General features: G+C 39.2%; 1 protein-coding gene across 5 annotated transcripts in view; it reads right to left on the bottom strand.

The window, feature by feature from the left end:
* LOC109927365 (aldehyde dehydrogenase 1A1-like) overlaps positions 1-26,516 on the bottom strand; it is a 97,089-nt gene that overhangs the window by 12,260 nt on the left and 58,313 nt on the right. For all 5 annotated transcript variants that reach the window (XM_020527364.2, XM_048595142.1, XM_048595139.1 and 2 more), the window contains exons 7-10: positions 26,275-26,403; positions 20,308-20,421; positions 12,787-12,889; positions 9,524-9,708 (exon numbers count right to left, since the gene is read on the bottom strand). In XM_020527364.2, coding sequence (XP_020382953.2) covers positions 9,524-9,708; positions 12,787-12,889; positions 20,308-20,421; positions 26,275-26,403 — 531 coding nt within the window. The remainder of the gene's footprint in view (positions 1-9,523; positions 9,709-12,786; positions 12,890-20,307; positions 20,422-26,274; positions 26,404-26,516) is intronic.

Raw genomic sequence — 26,516 nt, 5'->3', positions numbered from 1 at the left:
GACTTGCATAAAATTCAACTTGTAAACAGACTCCAGAACGGAACCTGTTCACAACCTGGAGACTGTCTGTGTGCAGGTACAACACATAATCAAGAAGGCTAATGGAAGGCTACTTTTTATCACAAAAGGAATGAAATATACATGTAAGTATATTATATATTCAATTATGTAAGACATTGGTGAGATTATATCTTGAAAATCATGTGCAGTTTTGGTCTCTATTTAAGGGAGGATGTAAGTGTATTAGAGACAGTTCAGAGCAGTTTTGCTCTCTTGATACCTGGAATGAGCAGGTTGTCTTCTGTGATTAGGTTGGACAGGGTAGGCTTCTTTCCGCTGGAGTTCAGCAGATTGAGACTTCTTGATTAAAGTGCACCAATCTGGAATGGTCTTGACAAGACAGATGTGGGAAGGATGTTTCCTGTTATGAGTCAGTCCAGAACCACAGACCATTGTTTTAAAAACAGACATCGCCTTTTTAGGACAGAGATAAGGAGAAACCCATTTCTGTCAGAGGGTTGTATGATATTGGATCATGCCTCAGAAGGCAATGAAGGTTGGGTCATTGAATATTTTTATGAGAGATGTGGGTAGATTCTTGTCAGGCAGGGAAATCAAGCATTACTAGTGGTAGGTAGATGAAACACCATTAAATAAAATGGTTTAAACACAAACAGATCCGCCATGTTGTATTAAATAACAAATCAGACTCAAGGGGCTGAATGGTCTGCTTCTGCTCCTATTTTATATGTTCATAGGTTTGTAAGATGGTCGTGAGACACCTATGCAGTCTATACACTGCAGGGATACCCATGTTGCTATTAAGTAGACAGTTTCAAGGTTTTGATCCATCAACTAAATCCACTAGAAAAGGAAACTGCCATGCTTACCTGGCCTGGCCTACATGCGACCCCAGACCCATAACAATGTGATTGACTCATAAACAGTCCTCTGGGCAATAAATTCTGACCTGGCCAGTGACACCCTCATTCTGTAAATGAATAAGAAGAAAAGAAACAGGAAGGGAATAGCCATATATTTCAAAGTCTGGACAGCTTGTGATTTGGATGGGCTCTTACAAGTGATGGTATTTCCATGTATTTGTTTCTCTTGTTCTTCCAGGTGACAGAAGTCGTAAAATTGGAAGGTCCTACAGGTTCTGTTGTGCAACTTGTAAATAGCACATATTACAGCGACAATGGAATGGTAGTGGAGGCTGTGAATGTTTAAGGTGCTGGATGAGCTGCCAATCTTGAGAACTTCCTTTCTCTGGTTGGTGTTGAGCTTCTTGTAGTTGCGTTAATTTAGGCGACAGTATTTCATTAGACTTTGACTTATGCCTTGCAGGTGACTGAAACACTTCTGGGAAATCAAGAGGTGAAATCATAGACACAGAATATCCAACTTCTTGTAAATACACTACTTATATCAACTATATGAGGGTATGATAAGTGGAATTATCCCACTGAATTAGTGCTGATTTTTGCAGAGGAGATACCTAAGGAATTTTCCACTTTGTCAGTTAAATGTCAGTGTTATAACTACACTGGAACAGCTTGGCTAAAAACATAGCTAGTTCCGGAAAACAAGTTTTTAGTATTGTTGTCAGGGCCAAAATTCTTTCAGAATCCAGTGTACCCAGCCATTACTTAACATTATGCACAGTCAACTGAAATGACTGAACACTGGTACCTGTGATGTTGGGGACCTCAGGAGAAGGCTGAGATGGATCACCCACTTAGCACTTCTGGCTGAAGATGGAATCAAGCATTTCAGCCTATTTTTTGCAATGAGCTGCTGGGCCCTTCCACCATTGAGGACTGGCAATTCATGAAGCCTCCCTACTGCCTTTTTTAATCAACCCTATTTTCTGCCCTCAGATACTGCTTTAGCTTTGAGTGTCCCAATCATTTTGGGGATTTATTTTGGAGTTCTAGCTTTTTGCAAGTTAATTTTTCCTTGTTTAGTTATTAGTGAGTTATTAGCCTATGCTGTAATTTCAAGGTCAAATATGTTTTGTTGTAATTATAGTGATATGTATCTTTTGCTATAGTATCTCTTCAAATCTGTTCATATGTCTTCAGGCTATGACATTACTTATTGTCTCAAAGAAAATGATAGTACAGTAGACTTCCTGTAAATCAATGTCTTGGGAAGACAATGTATTGTAGTCACTGGTTGCTTGATAACGATGCAATGCTGAGGTGACTATTTGCTATTGTGTCATATTTAAACACATATATCCACTCTTACAGTTAACTGCACATTTCTTTGACACGGTAAGTCAATGTTGTGATGTTATGATATTAACAGAAAGAATGGACAGGGTACAGCTTGCCTTTACACTTGTTCATGGATGTGTGCCTCGCTGGCACAGCTGGTATTTATTGTCCAGAGAAGGTGGTGGTGAGCTGCTTTCTCAAACCGTTGCATTCCTGAGTGTTTTGACACAGCAACAGTGAAGGAACCATGGTACAGTTCCAGGTCAGGATGGTGTGAGTTGGAGGTGAATTTGCAGGTGATACTCCAATGATTCTGCTGCCCTAATTCTTCCACACAGTAGAAGTCCTGGGTTTGGAAGTTGCTCTTGAAGGAGGTTTCTTGTGTTTCTGATGTATATCTTGCAGATGGTACACACTGCTGTTACTGTGCATCAATGGTAAAGGAAGTGAATTTCGAAGGAACTGCTGGGATGCCAGTGAAGTCAATTGTTTTGTCGTGGATGATGTCAAGCTTCTTGAGTGTTGCTAAAGCTGCACCCATCCAGGCAAGTACAGCATATTCCATCATACCCCTGGCTTGCACCTTATAGCTGGTGAACAGGCTTTGGGGACATAGGTGGTGAGTTACTTGCTGAAGAATTTCTAGTCTCTGATTGCTGTTGTAGCCACAGTTTTTGTATGGCTGGTCCAGTTCAGCTTCTGGTCAATGGTATCTCAGGATGGATGAATCAGAAATGGTAAGGCTATTGAACTTCAAGGGCAATGGTTAGATTCTCTCTTGTAGGAAATGGTCATTGCCTAACATTTGTTATATAATCCCAATCTTGGATATTGTCCGGGTCTTGTTGCCAATGGACAGAGACTGCTTCAGTATCTGAGGAGTCACGAATGGTACTGAGCATTGTGTAATCATCCATGAATATCTCTTCTTACCTTGTGATGGTTGGAAGGTCATTGATGAAGTTGTTGAAGATGGTTGGGCTTGGGAAACTACCCTGAGGAACTCCTGCAGTGATGTGTCCTGGGACTGAGATCCAACCAGCACAACCAACTTCCTTTGTATTAGGAATGATTTCAAACAGTGGAGCATTTTCTCTCTAATTCCATTAATTCCAGTTTGGTAGGGTTTCAGGCTGCCTTGAGGTCCAGAGCAGTCACTTTTACCTTGCTAAATAAATGGAATAGGTACAAAACCTGTACCCTAAACCAAACAGTGAGAAATAAAGTGATATTGCAATTAGATTATATTATAGCAAATGGCAATGTTTAATCGCAGAGTTGATTTTGTAATATACTTGCACTCCATTGACTGGTTAGTTGTCCAGATGACTAACGTTGGGAACGGTACCTCAGTCCTTGTTGTTAACAGCCCATTTATTTGTCTTTCCAAGCATCCACTAAAAGATGATTCATTTGTGTATTCCCAATTCTGGCTCCATTTCCTTTCTAAGCTGGATAGTTGTGGGCTATCCTTTCATATCGAATGTGTACAGATTTCATGCAAGTGTAAATTAAACACAAAATCTGAGCTTTTTGATGCCTAATTCAGTTGACTAGTTTCAATGCATTTAGATAGATGGTAATTTCAGTTAAGATGATTTCATTTATTCCACACCTGTTTCCTGAACTTACGTATGGGTGGTCAGGTGATTGCTGCATAATTTTAGGTCCACATTTCTTCCTTTCAAAAGTCCATAAAGGTGCCAGGTATTAAACCTAGGTGATGGAAGTTTTATCACTATCATGACACCTCTCCACCAAGATAAACAAACAGGCATAATATTTCTTCTTTTTGTTTATAGTGAGCATTCCATTACAAGGTCAGTATGAAATTACAGTGAAAGTGTTGGGCTGACATGTGTACATTCCACATTCACTCTTGTCATCCTAAATTAAGTTCAAAAGCTACTTTGGGGCTAATAGCCGGACTTGTTCCTTGGGCCATGTTGGCCTTCTGATACTTCTCGGCCCACTTCTATAATTCATGCACCACATTCAGGCATTTATACAAATTTGATATTTATGAGCTTGGTGGCAGGTAATTTGCCTCCAACAGGATGTCTGAGCTTACATCCTGTACCTTGATCTCATTCAACTTTACATCAAACCAATTGTACTGGATTAGTTATGGAACTTAATTTTGTTCCTCAGACCCACCAGTGGGTCACTTTGTGTTTTACTTAAGGGTGTGCTCTTGGTGGCCTCCACTAGGAGAGTCTGCTGTGGGGTTTGTCCCTTTCCCTTTTTGTTTAGGATTGCCATCAGCTGGATGGTAAACTTCTGCTGTATCCCCACAGTTCCTTCACTAAAAGTGACTCCATCTTCACGTTCACGTGCTGTGTCCTTGAAATCTTGGAGTCCTCCTTTAAATTTACCAACTCTTTTGCTCTGTCCTGTCATGTTCACAGGCCTTTCTTGCTTTCTTTTATGGCAATTGACTTGTTTAACTCATTTTGAGTTCTGTCCTGAACCTTTCCAACATCCTGGCTGGATCTCAGCTCTCTTAATATGAATCACCCTTACTGAACCACCCCAAATCTCAAGGATTATATTGCTCACTGTATGGTTTCCAAATCTCAGTTCCTGGCTTGCTGCCACTTCTCACTGGTTTAACGCAAATGGCCCTTCCTGAATCTCCCAAACCTGGGTTCTACTGCCCCCTATGAGATTTCTGAATGTTTTGGCTCCTAGCCTCTTTGCATCTTACTGTTGATTTTATTCAGGCCACTCTTCTTGAGCCACTCCAAACCTTATGGGTTTTATTTCCCCCTGTGGGGCTTCCAAAGCTGTTTCAATTTCCAGCCTTGCTGCTTATTTCCCGTTGACTTTTTTTGGCCCATCTAATCTCTCTGGAGATAGCAAGAACTGCAGTTGCTGGAGTCAGAGTCAACATAGTGTGGAGAAACATAGCTGGTCAGGCAGCTGAAGAAGGGTCCCGACCCGATACGTCGACTTTCCTACTCCTCTGATGCTGCCTGACCTGCTGTGTTCCTCCAGCTCCACACTGTTCTAATCTCTCTGGACTGTCTTTTTATATTTAAAGGTAATAGTTTACTGCTAGCCAAATTGCTTCAGAAAAACATTTACCCCGGCATTGACAATCCTTGGGATTACTCTCACCGTTACTAGACCTGTAATAACAAGTTCACTCTCTAAATAAACTGTTACATGTCATAACTCCACACTTTTCCCTACGAGTGCTTTTATCAGCACTGTGCAATTAAATTTAATTTCAGTTGGAAAATCTTTACTTCATCATCACCATCAAAGTCTGCAAACACCCAGTGTCTTAGAGAATGCTGATTTCTCTCTCTAGTGCTGTCTAAAATAGTTAGTAGTCATTTTTTTCCTTTTTATACAAACTCCTGAAAGCTTTCCTGGTCAACAGTGATATCTGAGCAGATACCGGCCACCATTAATTCTACAAACACTGGTTTTGCAACTTGCGGTGATGGGAAACATATTATTTCCCGAAGCACTTGGTGCATTTTACCACTTGCCTCCCACTCAGGTCCTTTCTTTTAATGATCAGGGAAAATTCTATATTCTTCACTTGGCTTTCCATTCTCCACAGCTTGTCACAGGAGTCTTCGTCTAGTCCCTATCTCACTTTGCTCTGTGATAGCTTCGAGACCTCACCTTCACTCAGTTTTTGAATCTGTCTGTTCACTTATAGTTATCAGCCTGAATTGTGATCTGGCTGTGCCCTGCTAACCTCTGCTCCCATACATGTGACTGCATTGGACGTGATATTGAGATTTTAATCCTTGAGGATAATTTCGGCACTAAGGTTTTTATAAGTGACCTCAATTTTGAATGCTTATACCCATTGGCCAAAAGTAAGTTGCTTAAGCCTTTCAAATTCCAGGTGTATCTGGTTGAGCTGTTTCTTAAGAATACAACATTTTTGCCTTTATGACATTAACTGGCACAAATTTAAAATGGTCCCTTTTGCTGCTGTATAGTTAATGGAATTCTCCTCAGGTAGTAGAGAGTAATTTTTTTGAGATTTCCTTGTCGATTTGCTTTTTAACAGCATTGTCCATTGTTGGACTGGCCATTTGAACTGCTCTGCTAACTTCTCTCTTCCTCCTCCTCATCAAAACTTAGAATTAAATGGGCAAACTTGAATACTTCAGCCCTTAAGTCTGTTCATGTTGTATTTTCTTCAGTAGAGCTGTCTTAATTTTTCTTTCTCAATTGGACCTCCTGTTTTCATTTCCCTTTCCTGGAATTCTTTCTTTTTTCAATTCCTAGAATTACTCTTTCCTCTTTTTTCTGTTAGAATTCCGTTACAAATTTCTGCTGCTGCAGTTTTGTATTTTGCCAAGCTCTGTTTCTACTTTTAGACATTTCATCATCCATTTTGCAATTTTTCCTTTTCCTGGCTTTTGGGCAGTATGCCACCCCTGAGTGTTTGTCTATCCCTTTTAACTTATTTTTCCAAAGACAATGACTTTAGCTTTTTTAAAGTTTACATGTTTTTCTCTCTGAAAGCGTTAACTGTAAATATGGACATATTAGCACTTTTAATACTATAGACAAAAAAAGTGTTGCCATTTTTTAAATAGTGTTTGTAGGAACAACTTATTCTCTCAAGTTCCAGTTCAGCTGTTTGCCAAAGAGAAAGTAACAAAATTGAGCTCCTGAATTTTTTACAACCAGATGAGGGAGATAATTCAACACTCCTCTTTTTAACCCACTCTTGGTCGATCACAACAAATTTCTTTTTAGCGTGCAGCTATCGCACGTTAATTAAAACATATTTTTGCAAAAGTCAGGACCCATTAGAAGGTTTTCTGAAAGAAAAGAAATCGTTTTTTTATTGCTTACTTACACTGAGAATAAAAATAAACCACAATACCAAACACATAGACAAACAGATATAAATTTTAAAAGGGGGAGTGCCTGGTAGAAAATAAAAGGCTATGCAGCTTAAAAGTCCTTAAAACTTTGAGGTGTTAGATTTTACCCTGAGGCCACATTTGTTTACTGGTTGACTTATTTTTGCAGCAGTAGCAAAATCCAAGGATATTTCAGTGAGTTCTTGTTGAAAAGATAATTAGGAGGAAACAGGGAGAGGAAAACTTTGGATCTTTGCTGCTAATAATCCACATTTCTTTCTTTCTGTGCTGCTTTTAAAAGCTCCAAATTAAATATGGTTCATTTGTGTAATCCCACATCTGGTTCCAATGTCTTTCAAGCAGGATAGTTATAACTAATGCATTCTCCATGGTAATATCTTGACTAATTGGAATCCATTTGCTAATCAATCAATCAGTACACTGTGCTCATACAGTATAAAAATTATTGTTTCCCTTTACATTGGTATTCTTGCAAATTATCCTGATAATGGAAAGTGTCAAGCTTCAACAAAATGTGTCTTATTTCAGCAATATGCAAATTCAGAAAAATTAAATATTGCTGGACAGGGCCAATAGGATTTCCAACTTTAGTTAGCCGTAGGTCTGGAAGTATCACATATTTAATTACTAAAATGAGCATTAAAAGAAAATGAAAGAAAAACATTTTTAATGCTCCTATGATTTTGCTCTGGGTTTTGTCTCGGCCGTGTTTCAAAAATTATTTGTAACTCTTGAAGACTCCAGGATAATCTTGAACAGTTGACAAGCCTAGGAACAAACATATATGTCCCACTGACAATTATCTCCTCATAATGGGAGAATTTGACATTTTATGTGACAGATGAAGTAAAGGTAGAGCTGCTGCATTTAAAGTTGACCTACTCTTCAAACAATATCTGTGTGTGATAATTTCAGTTCTTGCATTAAAAAGAAACCAGAGGGAAACAGTTTCAAACTTTACATATGATCTTGTCTAAATATTAGGCACTGGAAGGGAAATGCAACCACAGGATCAGAAACTGGAAATATAATAACGAGTTCCTTTTAGAAAGAAAAGGTAAAGGCAATTAATGGCAAGGCTCAATTTTTGACCTTTCTCCGATATAATTCAAGGTTAAATGGCCTTACAAGTTATCATTAATGTGGCCCAATAATCCTACAATGACTTTATACATTTCAAACATTATATTTAAAATACTCTAAAAGTATATTCACAAGTAAATTGATCAATCTTTAATGATCTATTGTGACTCCTACATATTCATGCACTTTATAACATAATTCAAGTTAAACTTGTTACTTGGTTTAGCTTCTAGTTAATGAGCTTTTCTGCCAGGACTGTAATCCTGTAATATTGTTTCTAAAAGTGTGAACAGACATGACTTGATAAGCTGAATGACCTTTACATATTTTACCTTCTCATGTGTTCTTGCGATCTAATAGGCTTGTAAAATCATAGACACAGAAAGAAACCATTCAGACTTTCATGTCTGTGCATTCAAACAAAAGACAAAGTTTAGAAACATTTTTAAAAAATCTAGCCACCCATTCTAATTTTACTTTGTCCCTAGCCCTGTAGGTTAAAACACTTGAAGATGCGATCAAGGTACCTTTTAAATGAGTTCTGACCCCACTGAACCAGAATTTCTGACATCTACCTTCCTCTTGCTTAAAAGTCTTTTTTCTCATCACACTGAAGTCCTTACACCAATCATGTTAAAAGTATGTTGGGAATAGACTTCTCCACTTGGGGAAATTGCTCTTTCCTGTCTACTGTATCTGCACCCATTATAATTTTGCACACCTCAATTATGTTAATCCTTAGTTTTAAGGAAACTATCCAATACGAATAAGAAGTGCTGATGATGGAGTCAAAGATAACACAGTGTGGAGCTGGAGGAACAGAGCAGGCCAGTTGGCATCAGAGGAGCAGGAAAGCTGACGTTTCGGGTCTGGACCCTTCTTCAGAACCCTTTCTGAAGAAGGGTCCAGACCCAAAACGTCAGCTTTCCTGCTTCTCTGATGCTGCTTGGCCTGCCGTGTTCATCCAGCTCTACACCTTGTTATCTCTTATAATTCACTAATGTTTGTTAGGGAAGGAAAAGCTACTGTCCTTATCTGGTCTGTGTTAAACTATCCAATATTCCTCTTACCTGAAATTTTTATCCCCTGGCATTCATAATTCTCATTATGTTAAGGAAACTTTCAGAACAGATGGCAATAGAATCAATAATTGTAGCAGACTACAGCAGCGTTGTTAGTTTTTACATATAAAAGGGAAAAGGCATGCATAAAGCAATAGCTAAGATGAATAAGCTTAAAACAGTATCATGGTTCAGAACGTGGTCACTTATGAGCTTTCTTCTCACAGCTTAAAGTATTATGTTAACTCTTTAATTATTCTAAGCATTCCATGTAACGCCTTTTCTCTGATACCTGCGGCCCATGGGTAACTGCTTCATGTAGGGGATTTCCAATAACATGCTTCTGTGCTAGTGAAATGCTCTTGCAGACAAATTCCTTGTAGACCGGTTCTTCCACAAATATTCTGGATCCTGCTAAACAGCACTGTCCTTGATGGAAGAAGAGGCCATGATGGGCTTGTTCTACAGCAAAGTCCACTGCAAAATATGAGTTGCATTCATATTTGAAATTTTGGGGATCATTTTGGAAAATGTAATACAGTACAATTTATTCAAGAGTTCAAATCTGACATTTAAATATGAGGTCAATTATTCTAAATACTGTTATTGGATTTTCTTGAGAAGCATATTGCATGATCATAAAAGTCAGTGGATGTACAATACATGTTACATTTACGAAATACATTTATTAGAAATTGATGAGCACACTTTATGACCATTTATACTTTGGAAAAAATATGTATGAAGTTATATTTACATCAATGATTGGGATGTGAATATAGGAGGTATGGTTAGTAAGTATGTAGATGACACCAAAATTGGTGGTGCAGTCGTCAGCCATAAAGGTTATCTCAAGTAAAACAGGTCCTTGATCAGATGGGCCAATGGGCAGAGGAGTGGCAGATGGAGTTTAATTTACATAAATATGAGGTGCTACATTTTGGAAAGGCAATTACAGACAGGACATTTACACTTAATGGTAAGGTCTGGGGAGTGATGCCAAACAAACAGACCTTGGAGTGCAGGTTCACAGGTCCTTGCAAGTGGAGTTGCAGGTAGACAGGATTGTGAAGAAGGCATTTGGTATGCTTGCCTTTATTGGTCAGTGCATTGAGTATAGGAATTGGGAGGTCATGTCGTGGCTGTACAGGATATTGGCCAGGCCACTATTGGAATATTACATTCGCTTCTGGTCTCCCAGCTTTAGGGAAGATGTGTGAAACTTGAAAGGGTTCAGAAATGATTTACAAGAATGTTACCAGGGTTGGAGGGTTTGAGCTATAGGTAGGGGCTGAATAGGCTGGATCTATTTTCCCTGCAGTGTTGGAGGCTGAGGGGCAACCTTATAGAAGTTTATAAAATATGAGGCGCATGGATAGGTTCGAACAGCCAAGTCTTTTCCCCAGGGTAGGTGGTGTCCAAAACCAAAGGGCATAGGTTTAAGGTGAGAGGGGAAAGATTTAAAAGGGATCTGAGGGGCAACCTTTTCACACAGAGGGTGGTGTGTGTATGGAATGAGCTGCCAGAGGACGTGGTCCAGGCTGGTACAATCACAATATTTAAAAGGCATCTGGATGGCTATATGAATAGGAAGGGTTTAGAGGGATTTGAGCCAAATGCCAGCAAATGGGACTAAATTAATTTAGGATATTTGGTTGGCATGGACAAGTTGGACCAAAGAATCTGTTTCCATGTTGTACATCTCTATGACTCTATGTTATTAACAATTAGTATCCAATCATTTGAATAATAGGTTGTGGAACTGACTACAAAATAAGCTAAACCTAATGTGTTGCTGATCATTTAACATCACTTCAGACATGCGTGGATATTCTGGCTTTCATAAGTAGCAGAGTAGTACTAGCCCCATTGAACAGCATTTTTAAAATCAAATTTACCAGTTCTCAGTTGTTCCTCTATTAACAGAGGATGGGAATGCTAGGGAGTATCAAATGTGTACGGTGATAGTGTTGACATGATTGACTCCTCATTACTTTCTTTGACATATTCTTAGAAATGTCAGTATTATTGCTGCAATAAAGCACCTCAAGTCAGAACTTTCTCACTGCCAGATGTCTGAGGAGTATAAGCTTCACAGCAATCAGCAGCAGCTTGGGAACCATCGGACCCAAGGAAATCATATTGTTGGCATCTGACTATGATTGGAATGCGTGTAATTCATTAAATGGGCCACACATTTAGTCAAATAGTTGACTTGGCAAAGTGCACCTTTTATTTTGGCAGTTTTATCACCAGCCTTTGCTCCCTGAGGTAATTTTAGTGAAGCATTCTGTTGGTGTTGTACCAGTTTTTGGATTTATGAGATTTTGCCTCTGTTTTTACTCCACATAAGTGAGATCTTCACAAATTTTGCATACTACTTGGTGTACTACTGAATATCATACCAGGAACAGCAGCAAATGAAGAACAACAGACTCAGGCAATAAGGTGCAATGACCACTTTCTAGTTAATGAATCATGAATTTAGGTCACAGTTCATCATTTACAACCGGACTTCTGAATTAACAGTTTTTACGCTGTATTCATGTCATGGAACTGAAGTGCATTGTGCTAACTGTGTCCATATTTGTAAACGGCGGAATTTAGAAAAGTTTTTTTTTAGAAACAGCTTTATGATTAAGATAATGGACAAGACAGCAATTTTTAAAATAAATTTTAAGCTTCTTTGTCAAATTCTTTGACAATAGAATGAAACATGCAGTCATTTGATCAATACTCATTCTAGTCTGATTAAAATTAATATCATAAGTAGTAAAATCTTTCACCAGCAGATAATAATCTCAGCATTGCCTCCTACCCATTTCACATTTGCCTGATCATTAGACAGCGTGTAGAACAGTAGTGCCTGAATGCTGTCCAGTAGTGAAAATTCAAGTCTACTCCAATGCATCTGACATTGAAAACTAAATTTCAAACATACATTAGAACATCCTACTCCTGCAAAATGAAAAAAGTGACATAGTCTTTTTCAGCTTACAGTCAGAACTAGACAATAACTAGGCCTGTGCTTGCAAATAACAGATAGCCTATGCCATATTAATTTATAGTGATAAACAATGAATGTCGCCAACAAAAATGATGTGATTATTTCTGTCTTGTCTTCAACAACATTGGTTTTCATAATCCAGGATAAAGGGGTTAATTTAATTGGTGCTCTTGCAACTGGTCTTAATGTACTTCCCTACATCACAAAAATGACAATTTAGAGCATGCACTTTATTGAGTATGTAAAAACATAATTTTGCCAGTACTTCATGACCTCTACTACCAAGAGAGGCAAAAGCACCAAAGTAATGGAGCAATCAGTGACAATTTTCCCTTTAAGTCACAGATCATTCTGCCATGACCATGTGTTGTTGATCTTTTCCCAGTTCTGTGGCAAAATCCACAGAAGGTCCACAACCAACTTCTTTACAAATGCAGGTCTGGAAAGTACATAAAACCTTGCCAAAAACACCCAAATATCAGTGCCAAGGGCAATTAAACATCTGATGAAAATGAAATTTAAGTATAGAAATAACTTTTAATACTAACAGTCTGCATCAGCAAATATGATGTTTGGATTCTTCCCTCCAAGTTCCAGTGTTACTCTCTTTAGATTACTCTTGCCTGCTGCTTCTTGTATTAGTTTACCAACCTGAGTAAAAATGATAATAAGAAATGTGAATATAGTATTTAAAATCATTAAGCTTACCTTTATAGTGTGCTATAAGTATTTCACATAAGCATGAAAGCTATTTGAATGATGCAGCACAATCCCTCCTCTGAATCTCTGCAAAAAAACTCAGCTAGTTTTATTTTTCCACCTCTTCTCTCAAGCCTGCAATGATTTCTCTTTGAATGTGACCATTGAATTTTATCCCACCATATTCCTGTGCTTTCCAGACCCTAACTACTCTTTTAGCTTTTTTTACAGCTGTAGGTATCGCTGGTGAAGTCAGCTTTTATTGGATATCCACAATTGTCTTGAGAAAGTGGTGGTATGCTGCCTTCTTGAACCTTTGCCTCCATGCTTGTCCTCATATTACTGTGAGATAGTAGGAACTGCCAATGCTGGAGAATCTGAGATAACAAGGTGTAGAGCTGGATGAACACAGCAGGCCAGGCAGCATCAGAGGAGCGGGAAAAAAATTTTTTCCGAAGAAGGGTCCAGACCCGAAACGTCAGCTTTCCTGCTCCACTGATGCTGCCTGGCCTGCTGTGTTCATCCAGCTCTACACCTTGTTATCTCATGTTACTGTTGCTTCTTTTGCAAATGACCTACTGTCAGTGACTTCTTGTACTTGGACTCTCTGAAAATGGGAAGTTTCCTCTTATTTACTTTACTAGGCTCCCTCATGATTCTGAATGCTCTTTAAAAATACTCTTGACCTTCTCTTATTTAAGACTGAACAGCTCTAACTTCTCTAATCAATCAAAATGATCGAAGTTTTTCATTCCTGGAATCATTCCTCTGAAGTTTTTCTGCATCTTTTCAAATCCCTCATTTCCTTTCGAAAGTCTGGTGCTCATAACTAGATATAATACTTCCAAACTAATTATTTATACACTTTTATCATAACTTCCTTGCTTTAATATTCTATTACCCCAGGTTTAGACCCAGGATCCCATATGTCTTAACTTGTTTCTCATTCTATTCTGTCAGGCTTAGTGATTCATTCAGACATATGCCCTCTCTGCATCACTGATCCCATGACCGCTTTCGAATTATATTCTTTATTTTGCATCCCTGTGTTTTTTCTACCACAATTTATCACAGCACACTTCTCTACATTTAATAGGACAGAGGAGAAAACCTTAAGTTCAGGTCTGTTCCATGGTAATTTAGCCAGTATCTTAGAAAGAGATTAAAAATATTACAGGGTAGGGAAAAAATGGTCTGCTAGGGAATTTTTTTTTATTGTTATTCGGTGATATCTGCTACCAACAATTGTAGTAATGGACTCATGAAAATGTTCATTGAGATGACCATACACTTTATAATTGACTGCATGGTGTTTTTCTCATGTCCAGAAAACCACCCCAGTTTTATCAGGCACCTTCAATGTCTCCAAGAAATTGCCATGGAAGCAGTGCAACACATTGGGAATTGCTGACGTATAAAGAGCAATTTTATACATCAAGGCCTGGCCCTCCGAACATTACATGGTTATCTTCCTCAGTAGAACTGGAATGTGTGCTGTTCCTCCAATGAATTGGCTCCTGGGCTGTCCTTTCTGCATGAACCTGTTGCTGCCCACTTTGTGCGTTGAGAGTCCTCCAACTTCAAGATTTACATATATGGGATGTCAATTTCTGTACAGGCTCTTGGCAGGTAAGAAGTGATTCTATATTTGGGAGAACTGCCCTCCTCAATTGGAGCATTTGCAGGGTTGCAGTTGTCAAAAGAATTAGAAAGAAGGTTGGGAGAATGAAGGTCGGCATACAATCACAAGGAGAAGTAATGGTAAATTTGAGGTGGTAAATTAGCACCAGGCTGAGTGTGTTCGAGAGGGAATTGAAAAAGAAAAGGAAAGAAAAGCAAATCCCCAAACATCCTATTATGGGTGGCCTTGCCATTTGCAATGTTGCATGCTGTTTTTCTGCCAACAAATTCAATTGTGATATCTTCCATTTGTTTCAAGTTTTGTAATGTAGCATGACTTTCTCTTGATCTTCAACTTTCCCTTTAGTTATATGCCAACTTCTGCAAAAAGAAAATAATGAGTTAGCAGATACACTTCTGATGGGTTTTGAAAACATAATAGACGATTTGGCATATACCAAGGGAAAAAACAGCAAGTGTTGTCAACTGGAGAATCAGTTGTGAGTCCAAGTAGAAGCTGGTGCAGTGTAGTATTCCATTATGATCAAAGAAAAAGCATTGGAAACAGAAAGGGAAGATTTGGCATGTTGCAGCTAAAATAAAGGTATTGTAGGTCTCTGGACAGAGTCAGAAAGATGTAAGGAGAAGTCTTATGTTTTATTCCTCTATGGGATGTAAACTTCACTGGCATTTATTGCTAAGCCCAGTTTGTTCTTGACAAAGCTGCTCTCATGAGTCCATGAAATTTCTTCCTGCATTAGAATATCAGCTGTCTGTAAATTGGCAGCACTTTCACTCCTCACTCACGATTCCAGACTCAAAGCCCACTAAATCGATAATGATACTCCACGTCAGGGTTGAGGGGGCAATGCACTCTTGGAGGTGCTGCATTCAGATGAGATGTTCTATTGACACCTCTTTTATCACATAAAAGATACCACACTATGAGTTTGGGCTCAAGACAGACTGGTCAAGGAGAAGGCAAGGTCAAGAACATTCTTCAGGTTTTATTCAAAGTAACACTTTATTTGGCAGAAATGTAACACACTGTTGTACATGGTAATCCTACAGATTCCAGGCTCTGATCTTATAGTTATATTACATCGAGTCCACACTGACCCTCTGAAGAGCATCCCACTCAGACCGACCCATTGCTGTAACCCTGCATTTCCTATGGCTAATCTATCTAGCTTACACATCCCTGGACAGTATAGGGAAATTTCAAACTAACCTGCACGTCTTTGGACTGTGAGAGGGAACCAGAGCACCTGGAGGGAATCCACGTAGACATAGGGAGATTGTGCAAACTCCAAACAGATAGTCACCTGAGAGTGGAATTGAACCCTAGCACTGTGATGCAGCTGTGCTAACCAATGAGCTACCAGGCCACCCACACATGATAGCACCTTCCCATGAAATTTCCCATTCCCCTTTTGCCTCCTCACATTCCAAAGTCACAAACACATCTTCCAGGTAAAGCTGTATTTCACTTGTATTTCATTCAATCTAGTCTATTCCATTCACTGCTCACAATGTGATCTGTGTGTTGGCAAGACCAAACACAGACAAGATGACTGCTTTGCACTACACTTCTGTTCTGTCCATAGAATGACACAGACCTCCCAGTTACTGACCATTCCAATAAACCACCTTGCTCTCATGCTAGTATTTCTGTCCTGGGCCTGTTGCAATGTTCCAGTAAAGCACAATGCAAAACACCTCATTTTCTGCTTATGTATTTTACAGTCTCGAGATCTCAACATCAAATTCAATAACTTTTGAAGCTGATCACACTTAGTCTATTATCCATTTTTCTTACATTCTCTTCTCCTCCTGCTCCCCCACCCCCTGAAGATTCTTGTCTTGATTGTGTCTTGTTTACTTTGTTCTTAGTAAAGAGAACCCGTTCCTGCTATTTCACACCTTAATTTACACTCATCTTACATCTCTTTTTTCTCTTTCTCCACTATCAACAATTCCTCTGCCTCTTACAAAAGTATGCATTAAAAACACATTTTTCAACATCTTTCAGTCGTGAAGAGTCATCAGATTCAATACGTTAACTTTGTTTCTCTCCCCACAGATGCTACCAGACCTGGTGAGTTTTTCCAGCAATTATGTTTTTGCTCCTGAGTTTCTCTGTGTTTGACTCTCAGCATAAGCTGCATGTAGGGAGCAATCCTGAGGTACAAGGTGAGTGTAAGTATGGATGACTTAGGCAGGGCAGGGCCTACCACTCCCTGCACACTGCTTGTATCCTCAGCGTTGTCTCCATTAAAGTGCAACACTTTGGCTGCAGTCCAGATTGATATTTGAGGCTATCTACAGTCAAGGAGTTGGTTGCTTGTGACAGATGAGTAATACTTGGCCATTAGAACTTCTTTCATCCCTGGGATGTTTGGTTTGGGGACAGCCTGCTCTCTAGTTGGCCCTGTTGTCCTGGAAGACTTGGATAGTGGTCCCCTGGTGGGTTTGGGCCTAGAGGGCCCAAGCCTGCTGAAAGTGCTTGAAAGTGAATCAAACGCTGATTTCCCCCTCCTCAACTTGGACTTCTGCAGATTTTAGAGGGGAGATTGATAGCCAGGAAAGGAAGCTTCTGGAAGACTTTTGTAGCTCATGCTCCCTGCTGGCACCATACTGTTTCTCTGAGAGAAAGGGACACCTAGATACTTAACACCTTTGACTGAAGTGATGGAGTACAGGTCTGTGCACAAGCAGACACTGAGCGTGCTGGACCTGGCTCTTCATGATAGTAGCCAGATGCGTGCAGGTGGGAGCTAGTGTGGAACCGATAATTTTAATGGACTCCTCCATCCTTTGTTCCAGTTGGCCGACTGCCTCTGACAAATCCACCTGCTACTTCCATGCTTGTCTGTAAACTTTGATTATGTGATTCATAGCTATGACCATGGGCTCATCATCTGCTTGGGGGTAAGCAGGTACCTGGTCCCTGGCAGTCCTCTAATTCTAGTGATCTGCAGCACTTCTTCTTCAATATCTATAGAGATGCCTTAATGAATTATTCACCAGATTGTGCTCCTCAGTCTAATCTAGTTAGAGAACTCACAGAGATGAAAGTCTCTGTGTTTGTGAAGGGTACAGGTGAAAGCCTCAACAGTTCATCCTCTGTTGGTTGAGTGAATCCCCCTTCAGAGGTGGAGGTGGAGCTGAGAACCTCCCAGGTTGGCTTCTTCTTCAGGGAGGTTAACTGGATGTTGCTAGACATTCAAAGTGTAAAGGGATAAAAGTTTGTGCAGGTTATGAATGAGTTAGCACCCCCATTAATGAGAAAGTAGCAGAGCACAGCAGAAGGAAGCTCATTACGAGGTTACACATAGAGGTTGTGTCCCTATAGGAGTAGTCAAATCTTCCACCAGTCAAGACAACCATCTTCTCCACATATAGGTGAACAGCCTTAATTGAATTGAATTAGCTTTATTTCACATACACTCAATGAGTTTAGTGAAAACTTTATACATTGCCAGTTACAGCGCTATCTTAGGTATCTAGGTACAGCTTCTTCAGTTACAAGATCTTAGACAGTAGAGAAATAAAATGTTCAGTGGTGCAGAAATAAAAGTTCACAACAACAGACCATGTTGGCACCTAGCCTCCAGTCTGCATCGGGCTCTGGCTCCAAATCACGCTGGGCTTCACCTTGAGGATCATGAGGCTGGGAGATCGCTTCAGACTGTCACGCCGGGCCGGGAGGGCACCATGCCGGGCTGAGAGGGCATCATGCTGGGCTGAGAGGCTGCCCTGGACAGCCACTACAAGAGGTGGGGAGACCGCTATGCCTGGCCAGGAGGTCGCCATTCCGGGAGATCGACACGCCAAGCCAGAAGGTCACTGCGCCATGCTGGGAGGCCGCCGGGAGTTGTCAGAGGCCTGGAATTGTCGCTGAAGGCTGGGAGTCATCGCCAGAAACCAGGATTCGTTACCAGAGGCTGGAAATCATCAGAGGCCAGGAGAGAAGTAAAAAAACACTAAGAAAAAGAAAAAAGAGAAGAAAAGAAGAAGAAAAACAGGTGGAGCGGACAAACTCCAGCTGGAACGTCCTGTTCCAATGCAAACCCCATGCTCATCTTCAGCCTCTTGGCCTAGTTATGAGAACTTTTCCTGCGATGAGGCAAAAACCAAGATTGAGGATGCTGGAAGTGGATGGTAGACCCATCAATGGTGATGCAGGAGCAGGAACAACGATGATGTGTTCCAAATGAGGGAATAGGAAACATAGAGGACAGGAAGTGTTAGTTATTTAGGAGGCTGAGGTGCCTGAGAGCCATTGAGCGGACATGATGCATGTGATAGTGTAATTTGTGCCTTGGTGAGAGTTGTATGCACTGGCACAGTTAAAATAATCGATGGCACTGTGTATGAGGTAGCAAATAAAAAATAATGGCACTTACCCTTGTGTTGCACAGAAGATAATTCCCTTTCTCCTTGTACTGCCAGGCACTGCATTTAACCCGGGATACAGCACTAACCCTGCAATCTATCTCAATCCAGTCTAGTTGAATCTGGTATAATGAGGGTCTCGACCCGAAATGTCAGCTTTCCTGCTCCTCTGATGCTGCTTGGCCTGCTGTGTTCATCCAGCTCTACACCTTGTCATCTCAGATTCTCCAGCATCGGCAGTTCCTACTATCTCTAATTGAATCTGGTGATGTGGTCTCCTTTTACAGTCAGCAGGAAAGAAGGTGGTTCAGCTCTCTACCACTAGCTCCTTAAGATCACTGTTCACAATGTGGGGATCCACTTCCCTTTCTGGGCCAATTTCTTTGGGATAATGTAGGAATACCATAGTGTGAGGGTTACTTCCTAGCTTGCAGCATCCAAAGTGGTGAGTAGCTGTGGTTTAAATATGGCACCAGTGGCCTAAGCATTGCAAGATCACAGCGGCAGCAAACACTTCTTCCTCTTCTTCTCCTGATTCCATAAACCTGGCATTGAAGGGACCAATCATAAATCAGTGAGAGGAAGAGTGAAAAGAAATGTTGATATGGGCATGACAGTCCAGTCACCAAAAACACTTTGCCAAAAAGTGGAAACATTCAGTCCATTGTTTTCCTATAGGACCATGAAAACACCACATGCTTCCATAAACATATCACCTTTTTTCCTGTTATAGGAGAAATGATTCTTGCTACAATATGCCCACACAGAGATAAACTACAAGTTCACCTGACCAATGCATATGGTATTGCAAGCACAACAAGAACAGAGAGTGCACTGTTTAATATTAACATATGTGATTTTGGTTCAATCCCTAATAGCCAAATTGGGAAAGACAGAAGTGAGTCTACAGATAATTTGAGATAGTTGGATCGATTCTCTGATTATCTACTGAATTTACAGGAGATGAAAGAACTTCACAGAATTTCAGTGCCTTTAAGTCCCATTCTCTAATAACGTTGGTGGGAAATGTATTTGAAGCTTTCCAATCAGAATGTGGCTTCTTTAACAATTAGCTGAGGTGCTTCACATTTGCCTGCTGGGATTTAAAGTTTAAAGTTTGGAATGCTGTTTTAATTTATAGAAATGAGTGAAACATTTATCCTATGTTGAATGTACTGAAGTGTATTAGCACAAACAATTTCCAACATCAGAGGCTTCAAATATAGATACATTTCTCTTGAAATATATGATTTGACAAAAGCAATAATTACTAACATAATCTCAAAAAAGCCCTCTAAATTGGTTTGAGGTCTACACAGTTTTGCAAAAGAATCATGTTTAGTTCAGAGTACCTCAGTAGAACCAGTGAAAGCTACTTTATCTATGTCCATATGACTGGTTATAGTTGCTCCGGCAGTGCATCCATATCCTGGTACAATATTCACCACTCCAGGAGGAAATCCTGCCTAAAGCAAAAGATAATGAGTTAATATTCAATAGGTACAATGAATTGTTGAGGATGCATTGTGTTCATTAGATGGTAAGTTACTTTAAACAGTAAAAGTTAAGAAAAGATATCTAACTGCTGTAATCTAATTGATCAGATGCTTAGAATAAATGTATAATCATAAAATTGATGGTTGGAGGGTTTGAACTATAGGAAGAGGCTGAATAGGCTGAAGCTTTTTTCCCTGGAGTGTCACAGGGTGATGGGTGACCTTGCAGACATTTATAAAATCATGAAGGGCATGGAAAGGATGAATAACCAAAATCTTTTTCCCGGGATAAGGGAGTCCAAAACTAGATGGCATAGGTTTCAGATGAGAGGGGAAAGATACAAAAGGGAACTAAGGGGTAACTTTTTCATGCAGAGGGTCGTACGTGTATGGAATGAGCTGCCAGAGGAGGTGGTGGAGGCTGATACAATTTCAACATTTAACAGGCATCTTGATGGGTACATGAATGGGAATGGCTTAGACCAATATGGGCAAAATGCTAGCAAATGGAACTAGATTGATTTAGGATATCTGCTCAGCATGGACTAGATGGACCGAAGGGTCTGTTTCTGTGCTGTACAACTTTATGACTCTATGACTATGACTCTAAAAGTGGAGGACAATTACAAACTTACTTAAATATAAAGCTGTAGTTATATGTTAGGGCAATAAAATCAAAATAGGTTACAAATTTAAACCAGAATGAATAGGAGCTTGGTGGATCCACAGAAAGATCACTTTTCTCTTAATGCATGATGAGCAGTTGAGGCATTATTGCACACTACTGTTCTTTTTGCAAGAAATGATAAATAAAAGACCTAATATGAAGTTCAGCAGTTTTAATTCAGAATACTCTGTCTTGGCTGATTGTCTATTATAGTGGGTGAAAAGGGGCCTTTGAAAAAGATTACAGGAGTGCTGTTAGAATGAAACCCACCCTAACACCAGAGAGACTTAAAAATTTAATTGCATTTATTACAGAAATGCCTAAAAACCATGGCTATCTAATAGAGATATTTAAATTTCAGAGGAGACAAGATTGTGTACATATAAACTTAAGTTAGATCGAACCAGAGATCATCATGTATAAAGTATTCATAGAGAGAGCTATGTCAGAAGTCAGGTGGTTCTTACTTTCACAGAGATTAATTGGTCTAAGTAACAAACTGTCAAATTGCTGAGTGTACATTCACTGCAATCATTTAAAAGAGAACTGAATAAATTTCTAGCTTCAGCGGAAGTCACAAAATGGAGAAGGCAGATCATAAACTAACAATATGAATCATTGTTAACATACAAGGTTGTTTCTTGGACTGGAGGCCTGTGACTAGTGGTGTGCCACAAGGGTCAGTGCTGGGACCTTTGTTATTGGCTATTTACATAAATGATTTGGATGTGAATGTACAAGGCATGATTAGTAAGTTTGCAGATGATACAAAATTAGAAGGTCTCGTTGATAGTGAAGAAGGGTATCAAAAACTACAGAGGGATCTTGGTCAGATGGGGAAGTGGGTTGAGGATTGGCAAATGCAATTCAATATAGATAAGTGTGAGGTGTTGCATTTTGGAAAATCAAACCAAGGTTGGAATTATACAGTAAATGGTAAGGCCCTAAGGAGTGTTGTGGAACAGAGGGACCTAGAAGTACAAATACATAATTCGTTGAAAGCAGTGTCACAGGTGGACAGAGAGGTGAAGAAGGCATTTAGCATGCTGGCCTTCGTCGGTCGAGGCATTGAGTGTAAGAGTTGGGATAAAAAAAGAAGTTGCTGGAAAAGCTCAGCACGTCTGGCAGCATCTGTGAATTAAAAATCAGAGTTAACGTTTCGGGTCCAGATATCCCTCCTCAGAATGAGTTCAGTTTTGGTCACCCTGTTATAGGAAAGGCATAATTAACCTGGGAAGTGTGCAAAGAAAATTTACCAGAACGTTGCCAGGACTAGTAGGCCTGAGTTATAAGGAGAGGTCAGCCAGGATAGGACTTTATTCCTTTGAAAGTAGGAGAATGAGGAGTGACCTTATTGAGGTATATAAGATCATGAGGGGCATAGATAGGATGAATGCATGTAGCCTTTTTCCCAGGGATGGGGAATTGAAAACTAGAGGGCATAGGTTTAAGGTGAGAGGGGAAAGATTTAAGAAGGGGCAACTTCTCCAGCAGCGAGTGGTCTGTATATGGAATGGGCTGCCAGAGAAAGTGGTTGAGGCAGGTACAATAGCAACATTTGAAAAAAACATTTGGATAGGTACATGGAAACTAGCTGAGTGGGCACCATGGTCAGCATCGACCTGTTTGGGACGAAGGGCCTGTTTCCATGCTTTATTACTCTATTACTCTATGACCCTACTCCCCTGGACTAGTTTAGAGGCCCAAAGGAGATCAAAAATATTTTTTCCAGTTTATCTACTCCCAACATGGCTGTTTTTTTTTTAATATCTCTCCCAGGTGATTACATGGCTAGCTGCTGGAAGGGTGGCATTCTGAGTCATCATATCAGCTAAACCTTTCCTGTATTTTCTTTCATGTTTGTTTGTAAATTTCCTACCATCAATCTTTGTTATTAAAGGCACAGAATTACTGGCAACTTAGGCAAAAATGAAGCAGGTTCCTCTGGACCGGCCAGTTTTCTGATGTCATTAGAGTGATTGGCTATTGTGATGAGGACTTTTGGATCTGATTTTAGTTGGAATACTTTATTTTTATTTTGTAGACACTTTCAAAGTTAACATAAATGGTAAAATGGCACAAACTGCATATTCCAGACACAATCAATAATGGAAAATAAAGATGTAACAGTCTAGGGAAAATAACAAATTATAATAAATCAGATTTCTCACCTAATGCACTCAGTTGTAATCTATGGCTAAGGCAACATTTCAAGTTTGTTTAGTCCACATTGATATATTTGTGATTTGAAGAAGGAAGTATAATCATGATTTTATAATTCAATATAGTTTAATAATGTTGCAATAATAATTTGGAATTATGTTCCATTTTCTTTAGTGTACGGCAAGAAATATGCTTCTGACCATCAAGTGTAGGTTTGTTTTTAATTGCAACAATAAGTTTACAATTTACCATTGGCAGGTAGACAGCATCTATTTCTCATCAACTGTTATTGCCACATGGTTAATGGTTTCGTTGAATCCTTTGTCTTATTGGGGTGCAGGTAGTGACCATGAGTGCCAAACTGGTGCATTGAGGTAGCAGGGCAGTTAGGAAAGGGAGAAGATTGGCTGACATAAAGTTCAGCTTTGAATAGTCTGTCCAAGCTCCATAGGATTATATGATTAAAACAGGATTTAGTAATTACGTTGCAAAAGACAGATTTCTACAATTGTTAGTCCTAAATTCATCAATAAACAAAAGAGAAAAATAAAGCTGTGTTAATGTTATAAAATGATTAATTTTCCTTTCAAATTTACATAATATGCCCGCATTTCTTTTAAAAAAAATGGCTTCATATAGCTTTTGTATAAAAATTGCCTTTGAAATCTTTAAAGTTTTTTCATCTCCTGACAAAACAGAAATTCATCAAGTTTCCTTCAACAGCATCTTCTAAACAGGCAACAATCTAGAAAGTTATGGGAAGCAGATGCATGAGAGCACCATCACTAAGTTCTCCTCTATTTTAGGCACTATCCTGAGTTGAAATGATATCACCATTCCTTCATTGTCACTGGGTCAAAATCTTGGAACTCCCTTGCTAACAGCATTGCGGGTGGCCCAGACCCCGAGACTTGCATTAATTTAAGAATGCAGCTCACCACCGCCACCTTGGGAGCAATAGAGATGGGTAGTAGATGATGACCTAACCAGCTCCATGCCCTCATAAAAATGAAAAAAAATTGGAAGCGGTCCAGTTTTATTGACAATCTACTGGCCATACACATGGGTCATCCACTATCAGCGCATTGCATAATAAAAAGCAACAGATTTATCCATTACAATCTATATTTTAAAATCCAAACTTGGCATCATATAGAGGTGACTTCTTAATTAACTAATTTAATTATCTAATTTCCTTTAAACTTGGTAGAATTTTGTCCACATGGTCTCAGCAACTCAGCTATTCTCGTTGGAATTGTAATTTTTTTAGGACATTTGACAAACGTTTAATGATCTGCAGAACTATCAACCCAATAATGTTTTAAATTGGATAAAGAAACAAAGAACAGCATTGCTGTGATCATTTGACTGATCTTGTCTAAAAAAATTCAAAGCACTTTTCGTGTTGAAGTTAATGTTTAATTTTCAGTCAGCAAAAAGTACTAACTTACTGGTCTCCTTACGTTTTGAACAAATAGGAACTATGTCATAACAAGTTGCTAAAGTAAGGAGGAATTTAAATGTTTCCCTTTATCCATACTCAAAGGAATCTCAGCACAACTTGGAAAGGGTGCTGAGAATTTTCATTTTAGTAGCATTGTGCAACTGAACAATCATACTTCTAAACAGAATGCTCACTCCAGATTAATAGTTAAATTCAAAAATCAGTAAAGCAGGAAGACTTTGCATCCTTCATGGTATCTATTCACCATGTGCCTAAGGGTATCAACTCAAGCTTGACATGATCTAGCCCTTCAGCATCAAGTGAAAGAAAAATGATCAACCAATTTCAGGTCGATGTCTAGAGTTCTAGTAAATAATTTACTTGCTGTGACTTATAAAAGCCATTTTAACTGCTGCATTTAACCATTTATAATCAAAACAAAAGGAAATACAGTAGCTGATACTAAGTGAGCCAGAAAAGGGTATAAGATTTTTAACCTGGGCTATAATGTTGCAGAAAGAATGAAAATAATAGACTATTTAAATTCGATTAAATGCCCAAGCACAATATAAGTATATTAGAGATCAATGTTTCCCAAAAACCGACTTAAAAATTGGATTGTATTTATACTGGGGAGGTGGTGATGGGGGAATGATCTGGATATAACATCTAATAGCAGGAGTACAGCACATTGGTCCACAGCCTTCATTAGGATAAATGCTAATTGTGGCTGCCAGTCATGTGGACTAGCAATAATAAAAAACAGAACATGCCAAACTTGGCAGATCTGTGGATATCATGGAGAGACAGAACTATTTCTTTAAATAGAGAGAGTAACAGAGTTAATATTTTGAGTCAAATATGACTCTTACTTGAACTTTTCTGATGAAGACTCATATTCCACTCAAAAGTTTAACTGTTTCTCTCACCATAGTTGCTACCTTTTTCAGCCCTTTTTTTTGCTTTGATTTAATATTTTCTACATGTTTTGCTTTAGTTTACATGTATGTTAGCTAGAGCAGCTTACTGAGACTTCCACATAGGGCAGAAGAATTTGGGGAAACCAGGAGGTGATGAACAGTGGTCAGCAGTGGCCAGATTTAATGTGGAGCTGTCTCTTGCATTCTTGGCAAATCAATTTCTGGTTTGTGTCCTACAAGAAGCATTAGGTTCCTTATTAGCATACTCCAAGGCTCTGAAATTATGTTTTGAGCTAGTACAGGAAAACCCCCCACAACAGCTCAACCTAAACACGTGTATTTCTCTCTTGAATTAGAAATTTCTTCACTCATTTTACACCCAGAAAGCAAAGGCAATGTATTTCACTTCTATCACATTTTATCTCAGTTGCTGAGCCTTATTCAGATCCAAACATTATAACGAGTTTTCATGAATCTTTAGTTTCCTCCTTTATCAATTGGGACTAGATTTCATTAGATACTTTTGACACTGTTACATGGTGGATGTGAACTTACAGTTGCATAAAAATAGGTTTAGTAAGATACATCAATAAATTACAAGTTTATAACTCTTATGTTTAATGAATTACCTCTTTGACTAAAGCTCCCATGTAGAGTGCAGTGAGTGGGGTTTGCTCTGCTGGTTTAATAACTACTGTGTTGCCACAGCAAAGTGCAGGAGCAAGTTTCCAAGTAAACATCAGAAGTGGAAAGTTCCACTAGAGAGACAAAAAAAAGTTGCATTAATCACATCAGATTTTGTTGAAGATTATCATTAGTTTTATGGACATAGTTATTATGATTACAGCATAATAATATTCATGCATCATAC

Source organism: Rhincodon typus, chromosome 3 (genome assembly GCF_021869965.1).
Source record: "Rhincodon typus isolate 14 chromosome 3, sRhiTyp1.1, whole genome shotgun sequence".
Classification (NCBI taxonomy): Eukaryota; Metazoa; Chordata; class Chondrichthyes; order Orectolobiformes; family Rhincodontidae; genus Rhincodon; species Rhincodon typus.
This window is presented reverse-complemented; position numbering and strand designations above follow the sequence as displayed.